Raw genomic sequence first — 22622 nt, forward strand, 5'->3', positions numbered from 1 at the left:
GTTTTACAGTTGGGAGAAGGCAGTCTGGATGAAATGCTTCTTTCAGCTGTCTCCAAACGTACACTCGGCCAGAGGTCAGAAATAAGGTAAACGATGATTCGTGATAGAAAATCACATTTTTCCTCTGCTCGAGGGACCAATTCTGGTGGTTTCTACACCACTCTAAACGCTTTGAAACATTTGTCTTTGAGAGCAGAGGTTTTCTAATTGCAGTTCTTCCGTGGAATCCAGATTTGTGCAACTCCCGATGAACAGTTTTTGTGGAAACTGGGCTCTGTAGGTGTTCATTCAGCTCTGCAGTGATTTTAGGAGCCGTGGTCTTGCAAGCTTTTCTAACAATTCGATTTAGAGTTTGACGGTCTCTCTCAGACAACTTCGACTTTCGGCCGCAACTGTGCCTTGCTGAGGACGTTTTTCCTTCTCTTTCAAAGGCAGTCATTACTTCTGAGACAGTACCTCTTGAAATGCCAAGCTTTTGGGCAGTTTCTGTGACAGTAGCGCCTGCCATACGAGCACCAATGATTTGGCCTCTTTGAAAGTCTGAGAAATCTGCCATTTTTATAAATTATAACCAACTTTGGGTTAAATATCTTTAAAAAATTTATTTTAATTAAACATATCAAATAACAAGAATAATAAACAAAAAAAATAACATATGTCAAGTCTTGATTGCTTAAAACATGTTCAAAGATTATGATGCCAAAATGTTAGGTGTTTCCATTATTTTGTCCAACCCCTGTAAATGTAATGGTTGATGTACAGAATGAAAGCACAAGACATCCAGTTAATGAACAGTCCTGGTTTTACTACCATGAACAGATTGTTAATAACCAGCAGACATATTGCAGAATGCATCCCTTGGTAGAACAGCTAATTAAATCCTGGCAGGCAGACAATATTTACAGTAGAAGCCAAACCACCTGGGATTTAATTTTGTTTAGACTCATCCAATTATTCTGTAACAGACAAAACAGACCTGGAGAAACATTCTGGGCTCCTCCTTTCATCAGACGATTCATGGGTCAGTCAGTTTCAGTCTGCTGTTGAATAAATGGGATGGTCCAGTCAGCCTCTCTTCCAGCATACATTTTAAAAAGTTGTAGAATTTGGGCACCTGATATTATTATTTTACTACAGTATCACCTAACTAACCTAATTCGCAGATTAACCTTCCCCCACCCACTCCTTACATTGCCCTAGTCATCCTCCTACTCCTAACACTAAACTAACTCACCCCTGAAGTAGCACCCAGTAACTTACTCTTCTATGGTCTTTTGCTGGGTCCTCTGATATTGCTGGTGCTCGGCTATACTATCAGGGAGCGATCACCTGTACTTCCAGTGTGTTCCCTATTTTTCCTCTATGCCCATCGCCCCACAAACCTCCCGTGTGTATGGGACTTTAGCCAAAGCATATAAGGTTAGATTATATGTGGGTATCATATTGAGGACACAGTGTCCAGTCCAGAGCCTACTGATAGTACTAAGTTCCCTTGTTTAACTAAGCTGGGTAAAGCAATCTCAGGTTCACTTACAGGTGAAAGATCTTTTGACACCACATAAGATCATTCAGAGGAGCCTCAATATAGGAAAACAGCAAGTGAACCAGAGATGAAGAAGGAAAAAGATTTTATACATACCTGGGGCTTCCTCCAACCCCATCCACCTGGATCGCTCCCACACTGCCGTCCTCCACTGCCTGCAGCTACGAGAACCGGGTCCCCACACTTCCGTCAGTCGGACCCAGTCTAGCGTAAGAGAAGTGCGCTGTTTGCGTATCTCTCCAGCAGCCACTGGAGAGATACGTAGAGGGCGCACTTCTCCTGCGTAGTCTGGCTCCGATGATGTCAGTGACGGGACCCGGTGGCTGGTGATCCCACTGCTAATCTGCTGAGAGCAGGTGAGTGATGCGGCGCCGGTGCAGCACATGCCCGCCATCCAGGGGATCAGAGCTGGAATGTGCGGGCTAGCAGGGAGGAGATGCTGTCGCGTAGTGCTAGTGCCTGCAATGCATGATGCGTCTCATACATGGACCTGTTGCTTTACTAACTGCTTACTGTTCTCCCAGGATGAAGTCAATCAGATCATGGAAACCAACCTTTGGCTGAAACATGTAAGTTGGTAAACATTCCTTGAATACAGAGAATTGCTAATAGCAATACTATTCCATTTGTAGAGGAGCTTTCACTTCGGCTAGCAATCTATTTGGGCAACTTTACAAATGGTACTGAGGTAGAGAAGCAATAATAATTTTGATGCAAGCAGGCACGCTCAATGTAGCTGATTACATCTATTCATTACTGGAATAAGGGATGGGGATACAAGGCCAGATCCTGACATCACTGGTGCGATGCATGCTTAAGGAATACATTGGTGATCGTGAAAAAACAATCCAATCTGTTTTATAGCATTTTACTGAGCAGTACTGGCTCAGGACCTTGATCCAACCATAAATGATCAGATTAGACCTTACATTCAGAGTATTAATTAAGCTAAACTAATATAACATAACAGTGCTACACTTGTGTATAAGCCGGCCCATGTATAAGCCGAGGTACCCAAGTTTTCTTCAGAAACCAGGAAAAAGTGATTGACTCGCATATAAACCCCCCCCCCCCCCCATAGCCCCCTCCCCAGTATAGCTCCCTCCATCGTATAAATAACCAGATGTTCCCCCTGTATTAGGCAGCCATCCATAGCCAAATGTACCCCTTGATGTATTATGAACAGATGTATTATGCAGCCTCCCATTACCAGATGTGCACTCTATATTAGGCACCCCCATTACCAGATGTGCCCCATATTAGGCATCCCTCCCATAGCCAACTGTGCCCCCTGTATTAGGCATCCCCCCTGTACCCAGCTGTGCTGCTGTGTTAAGCATCCCCCCTCATTTGCCAGATGTGCCCCAGTATTAACCAACCTTCCCGAGGTGCATTAAATACTCTCACCCCCCTTGCAGAATGGAGTGGAGCAGAGTGTGAAACAGTGACTGTCAGCACTGGGGATCCTTCATAATGCCATATGCTGTTGGCAGATTACCTTGCACTGCTGCTGCCTGCATGAAGGTGTCCGTCTCCCCACCAGTGTGTTCGGCCTGCAGAAATCTCCCCGGCTACTTGTGCAGAATCCGAGCATGTAGTAGTGACATCAATGCCCGGGTTCCCTCATCAGCCTGTGTGTTGCACTGATGAGATGAGATACAGCAAGAGCATCACACAGGCTGGACCCCAGCACTGATGTCACTACTGTATGCTCCGATCCTTGCCTCCTGCAAGTAGTCGTGGGACATTCCTGCAGGCATGGACATGCTGGTGGGGAGACAGACACCTTCATGCAGGCAGCAGCATTTCCAGGTAATCTCCCAATAGCATATGACGATAGAGGGCATCCGGTGGGGGGAGGGGTGACACAGCCTCACACAGTTGACTTGTGTATAAGCCTGAGGGGGGAGGGGATTTTTCAGTATATTTTTTGTGCTGAAAAATGTGGCTTGTACACGAGTATATAAGGTGTAAAAATAAATAATGAATTTTCAGTCTGCAGCCTGCTGCAATCATTTACAAGGTACACAATATGAGAACATATGAATCTGACACATAGTAATTTGGGTGCAGGGAGAAGCCAAAAGCCCGCTCTCCCTGCTCTAGGTAATCTCAAGATATATAAAAAAAAATATTCCCCTTCTGATTACCTCATTTTTCCCTTTGCCATGTAATTCGGGGTCCAGCTATTGCCAGCATATAAATTGCACAGTGAGCTCCGTATAAACATTACGCCCTATGGCAGCGTCCAAACCCAGCACAGCACAGGTGCAGAACATAGCTGTCTTGAAGAATTTTTTGTTTTTTGTTACCACAGAAGTTGTTGTATCCTTGCTTTATGTAATTCATTTATAGGCTTGCGAGATGAGAGAAAAAAGCAGGTATGCAGAAATAATCAATTTATTTAACAGAAACTCTCCTAAAAGAGAAGGGAGACTAAGGGCCTGTATACACTAGCTGCATTACGCTGCATTTTTATAATCACATGCATTTTTTTCAGAAGCAAAGCCTTTTTAAAAATAATGAAGATCGGGAAAAATGTATACAGAGGTGCAATGCGATTTTAGAAATCTCAATCGCAGTGACTGCAGCGCTTTTTCAGAGCTGCTTTGCTTTTTTCAAAGTCAAATACCAGGAGACCTTGTAATTTACTGTTGAAGGACTTCTAGCTAGTCATCAATCACAAGAAACACGCAAACGCATTGTCAAAATGCAAGCATGCGATTTTAAAATCGCATTGTGTTTGCAATTGCGCTTGGCGAATTTCAGTGTGTAAAGGCCCTCAATCACACGTTCACTACCAGCCAATCCGATACTTATAAATCAATCATCAGATTAAATTGATGACATGTTTCTTCATGAATTCTTCCCAAGGAAAAATTGATACATCTTTGCATAGAGATGTACAGTATACCTATTCTTTATTCTAATCTAGTGCAAAAAACGATGTGGATTTTTTCTGTTCAAAGCAAGGTATAAGTGAGTATTGCGAGACAGACATTGAAAACCACCCCTAAAAACCAACAAGTACAATTTACTTAGCAGGTAAAAACAGATTAAAACAGGTCTTAGATTAAAGTTTTCTCTTTCTGGCTTTTACCTCAATGGAACGTCTTCATATTGCATTGCAGCGCTGAGTGCCAGAAAATGTCCATCACTTTTGTGCAATGAGAGTTGTGCCCAACAGGGGCGTAACTAAAAATCAAAGGGTACCCTAGCAAAACTTTGATGGTGCCCCCCAATTATCCTACCCTTTCCCTTGCCTACCCCTGGTGACCCTCACAGCCTGGGGCCTTAATTTGCAAGGGTCATAAAACAAGTGTGGACATCATAATTTTCAGACCCATAATAAGTGTAGTCACAAAAACTCCTGATGTGAAGGATGGACCTCTTCATTGGAGGGTGTGAAGTAGAAGTTGGGGCCCCGCACAGCTCGGGGGCCCCTTGCAGTCGCAGGGGCTGCTCCCTGTAGTTACGCTCTCGTGCCTGAGCTTCATACAGTTTCATTGAATGATATTAACACTGTACTGCAGAGCAATGCATGTGGCAAGTTAGTGCCACATGCAAGATACACAGCTACCAGCACTTTGATTAAAATGCCTTCTCTGCAGTTACCATTCTTAAAGAGAAACTCCAGTGAACATTTTACTGTTGGCAGGTGATGTAGCTGCTGCATGGTTTTTGGCAGTTGGAAACAGCTGTAAACAACTATTTTACACAATGCAACAAGGTTCACAGACAGGAAACTGCCAAAAGTTCGAACTTTTCTTGTGGGAGGGCTTTCTTGTGGGAGGGGTTTCACCACAATATCAGTCATACAGCGCCCCCTGATGGTCTGTTTGTGAAAAGGAATAGATTTCTCATGTAAAAGGGGGTATCGGCTACTGATTGGGATAAAGTTACATTTTTGGTCGGAGTTTCTCTTTAAAGTGAAAGCATAATTTATAATAATACTAGATGATGGCCCGGCATTGCCCGGGTATGTATTTGGCTGGTGTTGGCTCCACCCACTTCTTCTAACCCTAACACACAATTACTCAATTAATCAATGACCAAGTTTGTGAGCTGTGCGCTCTTTGGCATCAATAATTTGCACTGAAATGAAACAAATCTGATTGGCTGTGGCTCCACTCCCTTTTCTGAATTTGAACCTCAGTCATCCAATGACTAATTGTACCAGGTTTGAGGCTTGTGCCATTAACAGTGCAAGAATGACAGCAATTAAATATTCCCCTTGAAAATCAATAGGTGACTTTTGATTGGCTTTTGTAGGCTCCACCTACTTTTTGGAATATTAATCACAGTCACCCAGTGACCAACTGTACAAAGTTTGAGAAACCTACCATAAACAGTGTAAGAATGGCTGAAATTTACATTTTTCCAGTAAAATTTGTATTTGTCTCCGCCCACTGACGACCTGGCATTGCCCGGGTATGTATTTGGCTGGTGTTCGCTGCGCCCACTTTTTCTAACCCTAACACAATTACTCAATTACCAAGTTTCTGAGCCTTGCTGTAATGATTGTGGAACTTTCTCCGTGATCAGCGCACAACGCGTGCGCTGATATGGCGGAAATCCTCCACAAGCGTATATTTGCAGGCACCCAGCAAAAGGTGCTATGCACCCGTAGAGGGAAATTCCTGTCGGCAGATGGCGCTGGGGAGTGCAGAGGAACCAATCCTCTGTACCTCCACAAATGCCAGACAGGAATTGTACGAAGCACAGAACGCAATCGCAAGAGAGGCGATTGCGAATGAGAACGAGCAAAGGGACAGGTTGTATGTGTGTGCGCCAACCTAGTTGCCACCCCGCGACAGTGCACACATAACAGCAGATATGAAATAGGAACGCGATCGCGAGAGGTGCGATCGCCAGAAGTGACACAAGGCAGATCAGAACAGAATACGAGATTAGCAAAGGCACAGCAAATAATACAATGAGAATAACAAGGAAAATAACAAACGCTAACTGAACGCGAACACCGCACTCATTCGCAACAGTGCACGCGTTCGTGCGCGATAAGCACAATAGAGACAAGCACGCCTAACTAACCAAGACAAGACAAACATGTAACAGAGGACGCGAGCGCTTGCTTAACGGTTACCTCACCGAGCCTCCAGCAAGCGTTCGTAGCAGACAAGACAGACACACGAAAACAGGGACAAGCGAGAGATAGGATCCACAGCACTAGCGGAAGTGGCTAGCGCGATCCTGGTACAGAGTAGCAGAACAGAAGGATCCACAGCACTAGCGGAAAGTGGCTAGCGCGATCCCAGGAGACAGAAGGATCCACAGCGCTAGCGAAAAGTGGCTAGCGCGATCCCAGGAGACAGAACAGAAGGATCCACAGCGCTAGCGAAAAGTGGCTAGCGCGATCCAAGGAGACAGAACAGAAGAGATAGCTGGTAGCAACCGCTGCACCAGCTATACTCCAAGAACAGACATCTCCTGTCGACCACCGCTGGGACAGGACAATAGCAACAGAACAAACAAACAAAAAAGCAATCCTAACTGCACTAAGGAAACCTGCCTAGTGCAGTTTTCCAGGAATTACTCTAAGCTGATCTTCAAACAAAGAGCATGGCTGACACTCTCCAGAGTGTTTCACAGGAAGACTCCTTATGAACAGCGAAGCATTGTGGGAAACACATAGTACTTATAGTACACGCCTCCAATAAATGTGGCCAGGCAATTTGCATGACAACGTATGCAAATTCCTCAGCAAGCACAAGCTGCAAAACTGACAGAAGCTCTTCTTTCCAGAGTCCTGCAGCATGCAAACCTACACAATGGTCAAAAAGCTGCCTGCCTGCACAGGCAGCTGAGCAAATCATCACAGTACCCCCCCCCCCCTCCAGGGTCGAATTCCAGACGACCCTCAAAAGTGCTATTAGCAACAGACTCAAACTGAAGACTCATGAAGGTCGGGACAGCCCGACAAGGTCCAATTCCAGAGTCTGTCCACCCGAAACCGACCTCTTCGGAAACAGAAGCCACCGAAACATGCCCATCAGCACTACAAGTCTCAGCGTAACACCCATCAGGACTGTGGATACCAGAGAAGAAGCCATCAAAACCCTCCAGACAATACCCACCACTTCCAAGGAGCGTCCGAAAATACCAAATCTGCCACAAAACCTGTTTGAAGTGTCCCTTACAACACAAAAGCCACCGTTGATCTTATCCAGGGTACCAAGCAAAATTTCTCCCGGAGTCTCCCAGAACCTTTTGAAGCTCCACAGAGATCCCAAGAGGGCAGAACAATCACCAGGCTCACATGGAGAACTATCAAGAACCCCTATGGAACCAATGACAATTCCAGACTCAGAATTACGAGGACACCCATCAAGATCAAGACTTTCAGGAACCACTTCTGGGCATGCAAGCAGGCAGGCTAAATCAGAACATGTCTCCACCGAGGAAGCATCTGAGTATGCTGGTAACCGAGGCACACTTGGGCTTTCTGGGTCACAGAGCACATTGGGGTACACCAGCACAGGAGAAACCTCAGGACATGTTGGGGAACTGCCAACCTCAGAGTCCGACACGAGGAAACCAAAACCAGGACCGGGCAGAGAATCATCACGAGCAATGGTCTCAAGCACTGGACTTTCAAAAGAAGACTCGGATTCAAATTCGGAAATTTCTGTGACTGCAATATCATCATTGACTACACATGACTGAATTTCATCATCATGAGTGGAACGTACAGGAATATTCACTGGACCACACACTGACTCCCTAACTTTAATCTCGCTGCACCCAGAATTCTGCGTAGCAGTCAAACTAGCTTGCAACTCCAAAACTGCAGAAAAACAGGTGAGTATAGTGGCAATACCCAGACGAGCCTCTAGAGACACTGCATGGGATTCTAAGCAAGGCCACATTGACTCATCCAGAGTACAGGGTGCAGAATTAGCACTTCCCTCAGAGCAAGAAAGGGACTCACAAATGTCAGTGTGATTGGACATCATATTGTTATTCATGGTACAGGGCAGGCTCAGAGAAACTCTCTCTGGACCCAGCAAAAATGTTTCAGAGTCAGATTCGCAAAACCGAAGCGCTGTCTCACTCTTAGATTCGGCCAACAATGTCAAATCCGAGGAGCTAGGACACAAAACCTGCGAATCAAAAAACACCTTAGGTTGTAAAACTGACGCTTCCATGGCGCAAACCTCCGCGATCTGCGTAGCAGACTGCAAGGCATCTAGGACCGAAACGCTGGAGCAACTGTCCCCAGGCAACGGGCCCTTACAGGTGAGAACAGGGTGAGACAGAGACTCATTTGCAGAAGAAATAGCGACATCAACAGGATAAACTTTATTAGGCATATTAATTTTACTTTTGACGCTGCATAGTCGAGAAATTTTCCCCATAGCAGGGTCACAGACGGAAGATCTCAAAGATCTGTTTCTAAATGAAAAAGGATCCCACACATCCTTGAGGAAACCGGCAGACTCATGCCGATCACAATCTGCAGGAACATCCGAGAAACAGGCATCAGATCGCACAGATTCAAACTGCACACTGTCAGGAGAGAATCCTTCAGGATTCGCACAGGAATCAAAAACAGCGGCATACTCATTCATTTCAGATTGCACAAAGTCAAGACTCTCATGCTTTACCCCAGAAAGGCAGGAACAATCATCCGACAACGATGTCTCTTTATTGGAATGAATTGGTTGGTGTGTGTGCAATTCATCCAAAATCGTCTGCCACACATAAATCACCAGATTCACATCACCCTCGTCACATTCATCGGAATCAATCAAAAGGTACATAGAATCGAGACAATCATTCAAGACATCCTTGCTTTTTGCGCTGTAAAAATCGCAAAAGGCTTTCCAATCAAAATCGAATTCCTCCAGCAAGGCCCCAACATCCCAGGAAGCAAATGGGGGTTCAAACAGGCCAGTATCCAGATAATCTCCATAGGGGTGGAGTTCAGGAACAAGAACAGACTTTTTAACTGCTTTAATATAGTGTGCGATCCTACCTATAATAGGATCCACATAAACTTTGGATTGGGGCAACGAAACCTGAGACTGAGAAGTCTCTCTGAAATCATCACATTCAAGTGCTTCCCCTACTTCAGAGTTTACAGAACTAATTTCTTTATTTGTAGTTGCTATGGGTAACGGATCTTTCCGCTGGGAAGTCTTCCTAGATCTTTTACGTTTAGACTTAGCAGCTCTGGATGGCTGCTTTTTGGATGAAAGAGGAGATGGAACAGCTGATTGAGCTGCTGACAACAACTCATTAACCACTTGCCGACCGCACGCTTATACCGTGCTTCGGCAAAGTGGCAGCTGCAGGACCAGCGACGCAGTACTGCGTCGCCAGCTGCAGGCTGATTAATCAGGAAGCAGCCGCTCGCGCGAGCGGCTGCTTCCTGTCAATTCACGGCGGGGGGCTCCGTGAATAGCCTGCGGGCCGCCGATGGCGGATCGCAGGCTAAATGTAAACACAAGCGGAAATAAACCGCTTTGTTTACATTGTACGGCGCTGCTGCGCAGCAGCGCCGTAAGGCAGATCGGCGATCCCCGGCCAATCAGCGGCCGGGGATCACCGCCATGTGACAGGGGACGTCCTGTCACTGGCTGCACAGGACGGATAGCACCCTGTGCAGCCCCGATCACCGGGGGGACAGGTAGGAGAGGGAGGGGGGTGAATGTCGCCGCGGAGGGGGGCTTTGAGGTGCCCCCCCCGCAACTAGCCTACCCACCAGAGCGATCAGAACCCCCTGCACACCATGCCCATAGGGGGGAAAAAAGGGGGGCGATCTGATCGCTCTGCATGAAACCTGATCTGTGCTGGGGGCTGCAGAGCCCACCCAGCACAGATCACAAAAAATAACGCTGGTCCTTAAGGGGGGGGTAAAGGGTGGGTCCTCAAGTGGTTAAGGGGGTATGGTAATTGAGGTAATCTCAGCCAATTGTGAATTAAAAAGGCCAAGAATTCCAGGGGTCTTTGACTCAGGGTGGTATGATCTAACACATCATAAGCCCACCTTGACATTTCACCCCCCAACAGAATGTAGACCATTTGGGGGGCCCAGGTAGACACTGGGGTGCATTGGAATTCAGGGTTCGCTAACAGTTTAGTGCACTCAGACAAAACTCGTCTGCTGATTCAGGTTCAAGATTTTTAAATCTCTTAAAGGTACAAGAGCCATATTCGACAAAATCGTACAAATCGGAAATTCCGTCTACACTGGGGTTTTGGGTTGGGCTGTTCATACTGTAACGATTGTGGAACTTTCTCAGTGATCAGCGCACAACGCGTGCGCTGATACGGCGGAAATCCTCCGCAAGCGTATATTTGCAGGCACCCAGCAAAAGGTGCTACGCACCCGTAGAGGGAAATTCCTGTCGGCAGATGGCGCTGGGGAGTGCAGAGGAACCAATCCTCTGTACCTCCACAAATGCCAGACAGGAATTGTACGAAGCGCAGAACGCAATCGCAAGAGAGGCGATTGCGAATGAGAACGAGCAAAGGGACAGGTTGTATGTGTGTGCGCCAACCTAGTCGCCACCCCGCGACAGTGCACACACAACAGCAGATATGAAATAGGAACGCGATCGCGAGAGGTGCAATCGCCAGAAGTGACACAAGGCAGATCAGAACAGAATACGAGGTTAGCAAAGGCACAGCAAATAATACAATGAGAATAACAAGGAAAATAACAAACGCTAACTGAACGCGAACACCGCACTCATTCGCAACAGGGCACGCGTTCGTGCGCGGTCTCCACGTGATAAGCACAATAGAGACAAGCACGCCTAACTAACCAAGACAAGACAAACATGTAACAGAGGACGCGAGCGCTTGCTTAACGGTTACCTCACCGAGCCTCCAGCAAGCGTTCGTAGCAGACAAGACAGACACACGAAAACAGGGACAAGCGAGAGATAGGATCCACAGCACTAGCGGAAGTGGCTAGCGTGATCCAGGTACAGAGTAGCAGAACAGAAGGATCCACAGCACTAGCGGAAAGTGGCTAGCGCGATCCCAGGAGACAGAACAGAAGGATCCACAGCGCTAGCAAAAAGTGGCTAGCGCGATCCCAGGAGACAGAACAGAAGGATCCACAGCGCTAGCAAAAAGTGGCTAGCGCGATCCCAGGAGACAGAACAGAAGAGATAGCTGGTAGCAACCGCTGCACCAGCTATACTCCAAGAACAGAGATCAGAACCATCTCCTGTCGACCACCGCTGGGACAGGACAATAGCAACAGAACAAACAAACAAAAAAGCAATCCTAACTGCACTAAGGAAACCTGCCTAGTGCAGTTTTCCAGGAATTACTCTAAGCTGATCTTCAAACAAAGAGCATGGCTGACACTCTCCAGAGTGTTTCACAGGAAGACTCCTTATGAACAGCGAAGCATTGTGGGAAACACATAGTACTTATAGTACACGCCTCCAATAAATGTGGCCAGGCAATTTGCATGACAACGTATGCAAATTCCTCAGCAAGCACAAGCTGCAAAACTGACAGAAGCTCTTCTTTCCAGAGTCCTGCAGCATGCAAACCTACACAATGGTCAAAAAGCTGCCTGCCTGCACAGGCAGCTGAGCAAATCATCACACTTGCGGTCTTTGTGTAACGATTGTGGAATTATATCCGTGGTCAGCGCACAACCTGCGCGCCGACACCACGGAAATCCTCCACAAGCGTTTGGATAAGAACCCAGCTAAGGTGTGGATGCACCCGTAGAGAGGAATTCCAACCGGCAGATGGAGGTGTGGAGAGCAGAGGAACAGATCCTCTGCAGAGCCACAGATGCCAGATAAGGATTGTACGTAATGGGGCAATACAGAGCAGGATAGTTGTTCTCGAGGGAGAGAGCACAGAGACAGAATGTATGTATGTCTACCAATCTAGTCGCCGCCCGGCGACGGTCGACATACAACAGCAAAGACCAAAGTGTAAACGCAATCGCCAGAGTGGCGATTGCCAACAGTGACGCAAGACAGAGTAAAGGTTAAACACAGGAGCAGAGAGAAAGGCACAGCATATCATACAATGAGAATGTCAAACGAAAAAAACAAACGCACTACCTAAACGCAGTCACTGCGCGTTAGGCGCAACAGCGACAAGCGCGTTTACGGCGTGGTCTCCGCACAATAAGCGCAACAGAGACAAGCACGCCACCCTGGCTAACGAATGAACACAAATGAACAGACAGACAGACGAACGGAAAACAGGAATAGGTCAGATAAGATCCACCGCTCTTCCGCCAGAGCGAGTGCGATCCGGGTTCAGGGACAGGAAGGATCCACTGCTCTTTCCGCCAGAGCGAGTGTGAACCAAGTACAGAAACAGAGCTAGCAGGATCCACTGCTCTTTTCCACCAGAGCAAGTGTGAACCAAGTAGAGAAACAGAGCTAGCAGGATCCACTGCTCTTTTCCACCATTGCAAGTGTGATCCAAGTACAGAAACAGAGCTAGCAGGATCCACTGCTCTTTTCCACCAGAGCAAGTTTGATCCAAGTACAGAAACAGAGCTAGCAGGATCCACTGCTCTTTTCCACCAGAGCAAGTGTGATCTAAGTACAGAAACAGAGCTAGCAGGATCCACTGCTCTTTTCCACCAGAGCAAGTGTTATCCAAGTACAGAAACAGAGCTAGCAGGATCCACTGCTCTTTTCCACCAGAGCAAGTGTGATCCGAGTACTGGAATAGGCCTAGCGGGAACCACTGTTCTTTCCGCCAGAGCGAGTGCGATCCACACGGCAAGACAGACAGAAAGAGTAACCAGTAGCAACCGCTGCTACGGTAAAACTCCAAGACATAGACTAGAGAGATCCACTGCCACTAACGCTAGGGCAAGTGCGATCCAGGTTCTGGACCAAACGATTCACCATCACCAACCGCTGGTGACAGTGCAATCGCAAGTACAAGACAAGACAGAACAGGCAATACAGATAATACAACCTGACTGCACTAATGGGAATGCAGGTTCCCCTGGAAGTAAGGAAAGGAGAGGAGCGCTCTCTGGTGCATTAACTTCTTTAATTATTGCTTCCTGCACAAGAATAATGAATGAAACGTACAATGTTCAACTTGAATAAAAAGCTCATCACAATGTGTCCAAGATGTTACATCACCAATCTGCTTGTCTCCACACTATGGCCAGTAGTAGTGGTGATCAGATAGACGAAGGCGTGGAATGCCGAAACGCGTCATGACGTCCTAGGCGCAGGGCAGCTGCCGTAGAATCCTGTGTTCCAAATCCCGCTGGCGTGTTCGGATCTATCTGATCACCACTACTACTGGCCATAGTGTGGAGACAAGCAGATTGGTGATGTAACATCTTGGACACATTGTGATGAGCTTTTTATTCAAGTTGAACATTGTACGTTTCATTCATTATTCTTGTGCAGGAAGCAATAATTAAAGAAGTTAATGCACCAGAGAGCGCTCCTCTCCTTTCCTTTTTTCTGTTTTTATCAGCATCGTTTACCACAATCCCAAAGTAAACAAGGAGCAGCACTCATTGGTGGCATAACAAGTATTTCTGGTGACACTACCTTGTCGAGCGCAGTGGAACAACTTTGGTCCCCTGGAAGTAACTACACTAAGGTAATATTAGCAAACAACAGCAGAGGGGCTGTAACTCAAGGTAAGTCCAGCAGAATCAAACCTTATGACCAGCAAGGAATTCTGGGATAGAAAGGCTTTTATACTGCAAGCCATCAAAGGAAGCAGCTGAGCAATTTTCATGACAAGTGTATGCAAATTCCTCACCAGCAGAGCAACTCTGAAACTTGCAAAGCGAAGACAGGTCTCTTTTCCAGAGACCTGCAGCATTCAGACCTAAAGAATGGACAAACAGCTGTCTGCCCGTGCAGACAGCTGAGCAGACCATTACACTTTGACATCAATAATTTGCACTGAAATAAAACAAATCTGATAGGCTGTTTGTGGCTCCACCCCCTTTTCTGAATTTGAACCCCAGTCACCCAATGACCAACTGTACTAGGTTTGAGGCTTGTGCCAATAACAGTGCAAGAATGTCAGCAATTAAATATTACCCTTGAAAATCAACAGGTGAATTTTGATTGGCTTTTGTAGGCTCCACTCACTTTTCTGAATATTAATCCCAGTTACCCAGTGACCAACTGTGCAAAGTTTGAGAACCCTTCCATAAACAGTGTAAGAATGGCTGCAGTTTACATTTTCCCAGGAAGGGCTGGGGCACACCGAGTGGCTTTTTGAGCGTTTTTGCAGCCGCCTGCGGCTGCAGATACGCTAGGGTAATGTATTTCAATGGGGTTGTGCACACCACAGCGAGAGGCGTTTTGCAGAAACGAATCCTCCCGGGGTGAGGCATTTTTTGGATTTCGGAGGCGTTTCTGCCTCAATGTTAAGTATAGGAAACACGCAAACTGCTCTGAAAAACGGCAGATCAGAGCGGTTTGCCAGGCGGTTTTGTTACAGAAGCTGTTCAGTAACAGCTTTACTGTAACAATATATGAAATATGCTACACTGAAATCTGCAGCAGCAATCCGCAAAACGCTAGCAAAACGCCTCATAAAAATAAAAAAAAGTGTTTAAAAATCTGCTAGCATTTTGCGGATCTGCTAGCGGGTTTTGGTGTGCACCGGGCCTTAACCACTTGAGGACCCACCCTTTACCCCCCCTTAAGGACCAGCATTGAATTATGTGATCTGTGCTGGGTGGGCTCTACAGCCCCCAGCACAGATCAAACACCAGGCAGAGAGATCAGATCACCCCCCTTTTTTCCCCACTAGGGGGATGATGTGCTGGGGGGGTCCGATCTCTCCTGCCTGCGTGTGGCTGGCGGGGGGGGGGGGCACCTCAAAGCCCCCCTCCGCGGCGAAATTCCGCTTCCCCCCTCTCCTACCTGGCCCCCTGGTGATCGGGGCTGCACAGGATGCTATCCGTCCTGTGCAGCCTGTGACAGGACGTCCCCTGTCACATGGCGGCGATCCCCGGCCGCTGATTGGCCGGGGATCGCCGATCTGCCTTACGGCGCTGCTGCGCAGCAGCGCCGTACAATGTAAACAAAGCGGATTATTTCCGCTTGTGTTTACATTTAGCCTGCGAGCCGCCATCGGCGGCCCGCAGGCTATTCACAGAGCCCCCCGCCGTGATTTGACAGGAAGCAGCCGCTCGCGCGAGCGGCTGCTTCCTGATTAATCAGCCTGCAGCTGGCGACGCAGTCCTGCAGCTGCCACTTTGCCGACGCACGGTATAAGCGTGCGGTCGGCAAGTGGTTAAAGTGTATTTGTCCCTGCCCACGTTTTGGTTATGGGGATAAAAAGTATCCTATATGTTTTTCCAGGTAATGTACCGGTACTATGTGTGTGCCAAATTTCATTCAAATCAGTTCAGCCATTGTTGCATGATTGAGTAACAAACATCCAAACTTTCGCATTTATAATATTAGTGAGATGAGAAGACGTGTTCTTGTTTAGTTTAAACTTGCTCAATGTCAGGGCTCCCTCTACAGGAGAAAAGATGTGCAAAGATCATCCACACAGGCAGTGGATACATTTTGAAGCTACTGTAAAAAAACAAGAACAAAGCATATATAGTATATGCAATCACATTGCAAATATTCTGATAATAATAGAGGGAAGGGTTCAATGTGAACTTAAGTTGGACTTTCAAATGATGTTTCTCTGCCTTTGTTATTTTCAGTATACTTACATTATATTTAGTTGTTGACAGCCCTATTTATGTGTAGACTTATGGCTTTTTATGTTATTTTTGTTTCAGGTATGGAATGACTATAAGTTGAAATGGGATCCAAGTGAATACGGAGGAATTGAATTTATTCGAATACCTTCCTCAGATATATGGAAACCTGATATAGTTCTGTATAACAAGTAATGATCTGTCTTGTCTGTGTATGTGTACATATCCAATCAGAGGCTGCCATGGAAGACATGCACTATACAGTGGGGGTACATATCAATGAGGGTTGGCACACAGTGAAGCATCACTTACTACTATTTACAGGCGATATCATAGGACAGGAAATCCGTAACATAGAACCTTTACACTTTTTTAAAGCTATTTTCATAACACAAAATGGCCTTTGAAAAGGTCAACCTAATGTGGCCTGAGTGGTGAGATTTGTGGTATATTTGTGGATTATTGTTTTTAATCTGCTGAAAAAGTTTTTGTTAGCATATGCACATTGTTTTTATACTGTCCTTGTTGCTTGTTTTGTATTTTAGTGCAGTGGGAGCATTCCAAGTGGATGACAAAGCCAAAGCCATATTAAAATACACGGGAAACATAACATGGATGCCTCCAGCTATATTCAAGAGTTCTTGCTGGATAGATGTGACCTTCTTCCCCTTTGACTACCAGAACTGCACCATGAAGTTTGGTTCTTGGACATATGATAAAGCAAAAATTGATCTAGTCATGATTGGCTCTGAGATGAACTTGAAGGACTTCTGGGAGAGTGGAGAATGGGTCATTATTAGCGCTTCTGGATATAAGCATGAAATCAAATACAACTGCTGTGTTGAAATTTATCAGGATATCACATACTATCTATACATCAGACGCCTGCCATTGTTCTACACCATTTACATTATCATCCCTTGCCTACTCATCTCATTTTTGACTATCTTGGTTTTCTATTTGCCGTCAGATTGTGGAGAGAAAGTCACCCTGTGTATGTCTGTTCTTCTGTCACTGACCGTATTTCTCTTGGTTATTACTGAAATCATCCCCTCCACTTCCCTGGTGATCCCTCTTATTGGCGAATATTTACTCTTCACAATGATATTTGTAACACTCTCTATTGTTATAACCGTGTTTGTGCTCAATGTGCACTACAGGACTCCAAAAACGCACACCATGCCCCAGTGGGTCAAGAACATTTTCTTAGAAAAACTTCCAAAAGTAATGTTCATGTCCAGACCAACAAGGGAAAACGGAGGCGTGGTAAAACCACAAATGAATGTGGACATCTATAACATAGACAGCAGCTGTAGCTCAGAGATTAGGAGCTGCAATGACCAGCTGTTTTGTCAAGACAGCTCCTGCCCATGTGGACAGATGAAGCGGTTGTATACTTCAGATGCGGGCTGCAATCTTACTCGAGGATCCAGCCTGGAATCTGTTGATCATTTGATGTCAAATTCCATGTTGTCCTTAGAGATAAGGGAAGCAATCGAAAATGTACATTTTATTGCAGAGAACATGAAGATGCAAAATGAAGCTAAAGAGGTAAGATCATATCTAAATATGGTGTTAATCCATAAAATTGCTGTTGATTTTTTTTTCCTCGGCTCTAAATATGTAATTCAATTATTTACAGGATAATGATTTGCCAAACTAAAGGTGCATACACATGCACAATAACTGTCACCTACAGTGTTTGGTACCTGATTATCAGACCAACAGTTATGGTTACCAGCGTATACAGACCCCTCAGTCGACTACAGCTAAGTCACAATTATTGTTTCTATGAAGAAGGGAGGTGGGGCAATTATGTGGCACACAAAGAAACTGCTTCTGGTTGGTGGAGTAAGGAGGAGGAGGACAAGCTTCTTTGTCGCTGTTGTTTAAAGAGAGACCGAGGTGGGGTTATGAAATAAAAAAAAAACTAGGCTACCTGATGCGGGGGGGGGGGGGGGGCTGGGCGCCTCTCTCTGCCGCTCCGTTGGCCTTCTAGGGCCCACTTTCACTTTTGTGACCTCTGGCGGCGCCACGCTGGAAGGAGAGATTCTCTCCCAGCGTGCAGGAAGGTGGGGGAGTGGCAGGGGGCGCAGCTAGGGAGAGGAAGCTGCCCCGTGGCAGCTGTGGAAAGCCTGCAGGAAAGCCCCTAGTGGAATAGCGACAATTATTGTCGCTACTTTCGGGTGGTGTTAGTGCGGTGGTGGGGGGGGGGGGGTCAGAGAGCGGCATGGGGGGACACAGAGGCATGTCATGAGACAGGGAACATGCCTCTGTGCCCCCCAAAGGCACACTGCATCGGTTCTCTTTAAAGATCCAGAATCTGCCAGAAAACTATGCCCCAATAAATTAATAGAAATTATTGATTGGGCCAGATAGGGTGGGGGGCTGGAGCAGAGGTAGATCAACAGCCCATTACGCAGCACAGCATCAAACACTACAGCTGTTTTATCTAATTTCTATAGATTTTTCATGTAAATCTAAATGCAGTGTGTAGAAGGAATCGATTCCTGTATGATCACATTCAGATCAGAGAGGGATTGGTCATTCTGCTACACTGGGGGAGCAACTTACTACCTACCTTTAAGATTATAGTGAAGGGTGATGAACTGTTTGCCTGTCAGGCTTGTCTGTTCAAAGACTATAGGTCAGGCTGTATGCCCATATGACTGACCTATAGCCCAGCCCGTAACACCTGCTCAAGCCCCTGCCTAACACAATACTACCCTACCCTGCAGATGTAGCATAAAGACTGACAGATAGTAGTCAACTAACAAACCAATAGCAAGATACATTATTCACAAGGTATATCACCTGAGGCTTGAGGGCTGAGGCAGTCCAGACGATAGCCAGGTGACTGCAGGCTGGAGTGGGAAGGCAGAGTGCAGATAACGTGGTCAATGCAAGCCAATGTCGGTCCAGGCAGAGTTCAAGGGAAGTCCAGTAACTTAGCAGAGGTCTGTAACAGGTAATACAATCAGAGAGCATGGTCAGGAATAAGCGGAGGTCAGCAACAGGAAATCAATCTGGAAATAAGCTTGGTCAAGATACAGGCAAGATCGGCAACAGAGAACAGAGCAATGAGTGAGCGCATACCCAGCACAAGCTAAAGCCAAATGCTATCACGGGCAAAACTGGGAGCGCTCACAGAGTTCAAATACAGTGAGTGACTAACCAATCAAAACAAAGCAGAGCTAAAACAAAACCAATCACAAATCAGCATGTCAGCAGTTAGCTGACACGCAGGTACACACGTGGTTACTGATTACATCGGCGGCAGGCGTACAGGGAACGCGTCCCCGCCTATACAATGGGAGCCGCGCAGGCTCCTGTGCTCCAGTGACGTCAGCGGCTTGCCGAGACCCAGAAGTCAGAGCCGCAGCTCAGGTCTCTGCATTCCGCAGCTGACATGCGCCGGCGGCGCTTACATTGCCAATGAACAGTACTTGCGGCTACTTCCAGGTCGGCGAGGTCTTTATGTAATTTGTATTAGCTGTCGGTGTCTTTCCTTGATCGTACGCACTCTGCGCATACACACAACATCACGACTATGTAGGACAACGTCATGCGAGTGCGCTGAGCGCTCCCTCCTGCAGACGCACAGTGAAGGACGTGTGCTACTGGCTAACACCTGTGCATTACATAAAGAGAACCCGAGGCGTGTTTGTCAAATCATATGAGGACACAGAGGCACGTTTTGTGTACAGTGACCAGCCTCTGTGTCCTTATAGTGTGCCTCCTCCCCCCCACCCCAGGCTCTGCTGTCCCCCCTAAAAAAAGTGCCAGGCTAGCGACAAGCAGATTGTTGCTAACCTGATATTTATTTCTGCCTGTCATTCACTGCCGCTCCCCCGCCTCCTGCATAGCGCGGCTCCCCTTCTGTGTCCTTTCCCTACCCGCCTCTGTAAGGGAAAGCTTGGGGCACACTATAAGGTGAATTGGAAAGTTGTAAGACAGGGTAGCTGGGGAAATGGAAAGATGAGGCTCACTTTGTGCTATTAAAAGGCTGTGACAATGTGGGGGCACTGGATAACCTGGGCACACTATATTTCTTACTTTGCCACACTCTTTGATACATGCATGCTATCACTCCCACTTTTGACCGCATCTCTCATCCGTACAATGTGCACATCATCATCTTTCAACCTCCATTTTCCCAAGCCAAAATTATCCCACCACCTGTTATGACTCACTGTACACTTCAGTGCCTAGTTATGCACAAACTTACCAGAGGTAGGGGGCTGCACAAGGAGAGCAGTGGGAGGAGAGTAAATCTTGTAAGTAAAAATTGATTGGAGTGATTGGAGTAGCCCTAAATGACCCACTAAAGTTTGCAACACCCACCTACCATACGTATTGCCATGCCTATTCTGCATGTTATTGACACATTGGATTAAAGTTTGAAGTGCCAATAATTGTGTCATAAACACATTTTTAACCACACTTTTAGGCCTCTTTTCCACGGACTGTTGATAGGCAGTAAAATGCCTCTCAAATTCTCACAACTGCTTGCAGCTGCCTGCCAACTGCTCACTACTGCCTGGTAACTGCTCACTTCTGTCTGGCAACTGCTCACTACTATCTGGCAACTGCTTGCTGACAGGGCCAGCTCTAGACTTTTTGCCACCTGAGGCAAACTTATGAGAGACAGCCGCCCCCCCCCCCTCCAAGCTGGAGGGGGTAGCGAGTAGGAAGGGGGTATTGCGCACAGCTGCGGGGAGGAGGGTCGGACCCCCCCTCACCTGGGTCCCCCCATCTGCACTCCCCCTCCAGCTATTAAGTGCAGCAGCAGCGTAGTGATATCAGGCAGAGCAAGCGAGCGGAGATGACTCACCTCTTCTGCGTTCCAGTGTGTATTCCACTCTCGTCACTTCCTGCAATGCCGTCCTCTTACAGTACAGTGGGCGGCATTGCAGGAAGTGACGAGAGTGGAAAGCACGCTGGAACCCGGAAGAGGTGAGTCCTCCCCGCTCACTGGCGCTGCCTAATATCACTACACTGCTGCTGCTGCACTTAATAGCTGAAAGGGCAGCGCAAATTGGGGAACCCAGGTGAAGGTCAGACCTCCCCGCCACTGTGCTCAATACCCCCTTCCTGCCCGCTACCCCCTCCAGCTTGGTGGCCTCCCACACCCACACTTTGCCGCCTGAGGAACCCACTTCACCCCACCTCATGGGCGGACCGGCCCTGCTTGCTGAGCACACAGTTCAACTGTTCGTGGAAAAGAGGCCTTAAAAGGAACTTGAAGCGAGTAAAATTATTTAAAATAAACAGAAATAGCTGCAAATGAATATTACATATGGTACTCACCTCGCCGTCAGTTCCTCTCAGAGGCTCACCATTTTCTTCTTGCAGTGATCCCTTCCAATTCTGACAAGATTTTGTCAGAACTGAAATATACCAGTTGCTTTCAGTTATATATCAGCAGCTGTCAGTTACAACAGAATGTGCAAGGTAATGTCCATGTTTCCCTATGGCTCAAGTGGGTGATATTACAGTTTAACAGTCTGCTGACCAGGAAGCTGTTATGGGGTAATGGTCATTTTTTTAAATGGAGGATGGAGAATTACATTGTTCATAGTGGACAAATGGGAAGCAGGAGAGGAGAAAGAGATTGAGGAGTAGACTGCACAGGAGGCAAGTATGACCTGTGTATGGTTATTTTGACTTTTTATTTTCAGTTCAGGTTCTCTTTAAAGTATTAAAGGTTTCTTTCTTTTTTTTTTTTTAATTGCCATGAGAATGAGTTAATAGTGAGTTAGCTTCACTGAGCCCGACTTGAACTAACCTGTCTTCACGCTCCAATAGAGTTCAAATATAATAGAAAATGATTATAATAACACAACTGTTTTCCTCTCTTTAGATTCAGAATGACTGGAAATATGTGGCCATGGTCATTGATCGAATCTTCCTCTGGGTGTTTGTGCTGGTTTGCATCTTTGGCACAGCTGGACTGTTCTTGCAACCCTTGGTGTTTGGAGTGTAAAAAAGGCCTCAAGGCCTTGAGTAGATCTTTAAATGTATAGACAAATACAAATCTGTAAAAGAAGAGGCTGCTATGTGGAACACAATACACATTTCATAAAAATTGTACTAAAAATATTACTTGGATTGATTTTCATATTTAATGCACACAACTATACAGCACTGTAAACAGGCACAGTCTGGGCCGGATTTGTACCAACTGACCTCCCCCCCCCCTCCACCAATCCATTAGTATTCTGTCCAACACCCTGACTAGGTATCACTGGTTTGCAGGAGGAAAATCTGTTTTAGTGACTCGTATATATGTGTGTATGTTTTCTCTCAGCTGAAAAATGCGGATATTTCCTGTCAGAGCAGTGAGTTACTAATGCCTGGTACACACCATGCAACTTCCCATCATATACATGGGTCGAATCGATTTTT

The 22622-nt window shown here is 46.5% G+C and overlaps 1 protein-coding gene across 1 annotated transcript in view; it reads left to right on the plus strand.

Annotated features, from left to right (window-relative positions):
* Positions 1-22356, plus strand: part of LOC137562278 (neuronal acetylcholine receptor subunit alpha-3-like) — a 28002-nt gene extending 5646 nt beyond the window's left edge. Inside the window, exons 3-6 of the mRNA XM_068273612.1 lie at positions 2068-2112; positions 16296-16405; positions 16760-17765; positions 22078-22356. Coding sequence (XP_068129713.1) covers positions 2068-2112; positions 16296-16405; positions 16760-17765; positions 22078-22200 — 1284 coding nt within the window. The 3' untranslated portion in view covers positions 22201-22356. The remainder of the gene's footprint in view (positions 1-2067; positions 2113-16295; positions 16406-16759; positions 17766-22077) is intronic.
* The last annotated feature ends 266 nt before the right edge of the window (positions 22357-22622 follow it).

This window comes from Hyperolius riggenbachi, chromosome 3 (genome assembly GCF_040937935.1).
Source record: "Hyperolius riggenbachi isolate aHypRig1 chromosome 3, aHypRig1.pri, whole genome shotgun sequence".
NCBI lineage: Eukaryota > Metazoa > Chordata > Amphibia > Anura > Hyperoliidae > Hyperolius > Hyperolius riggenbachi.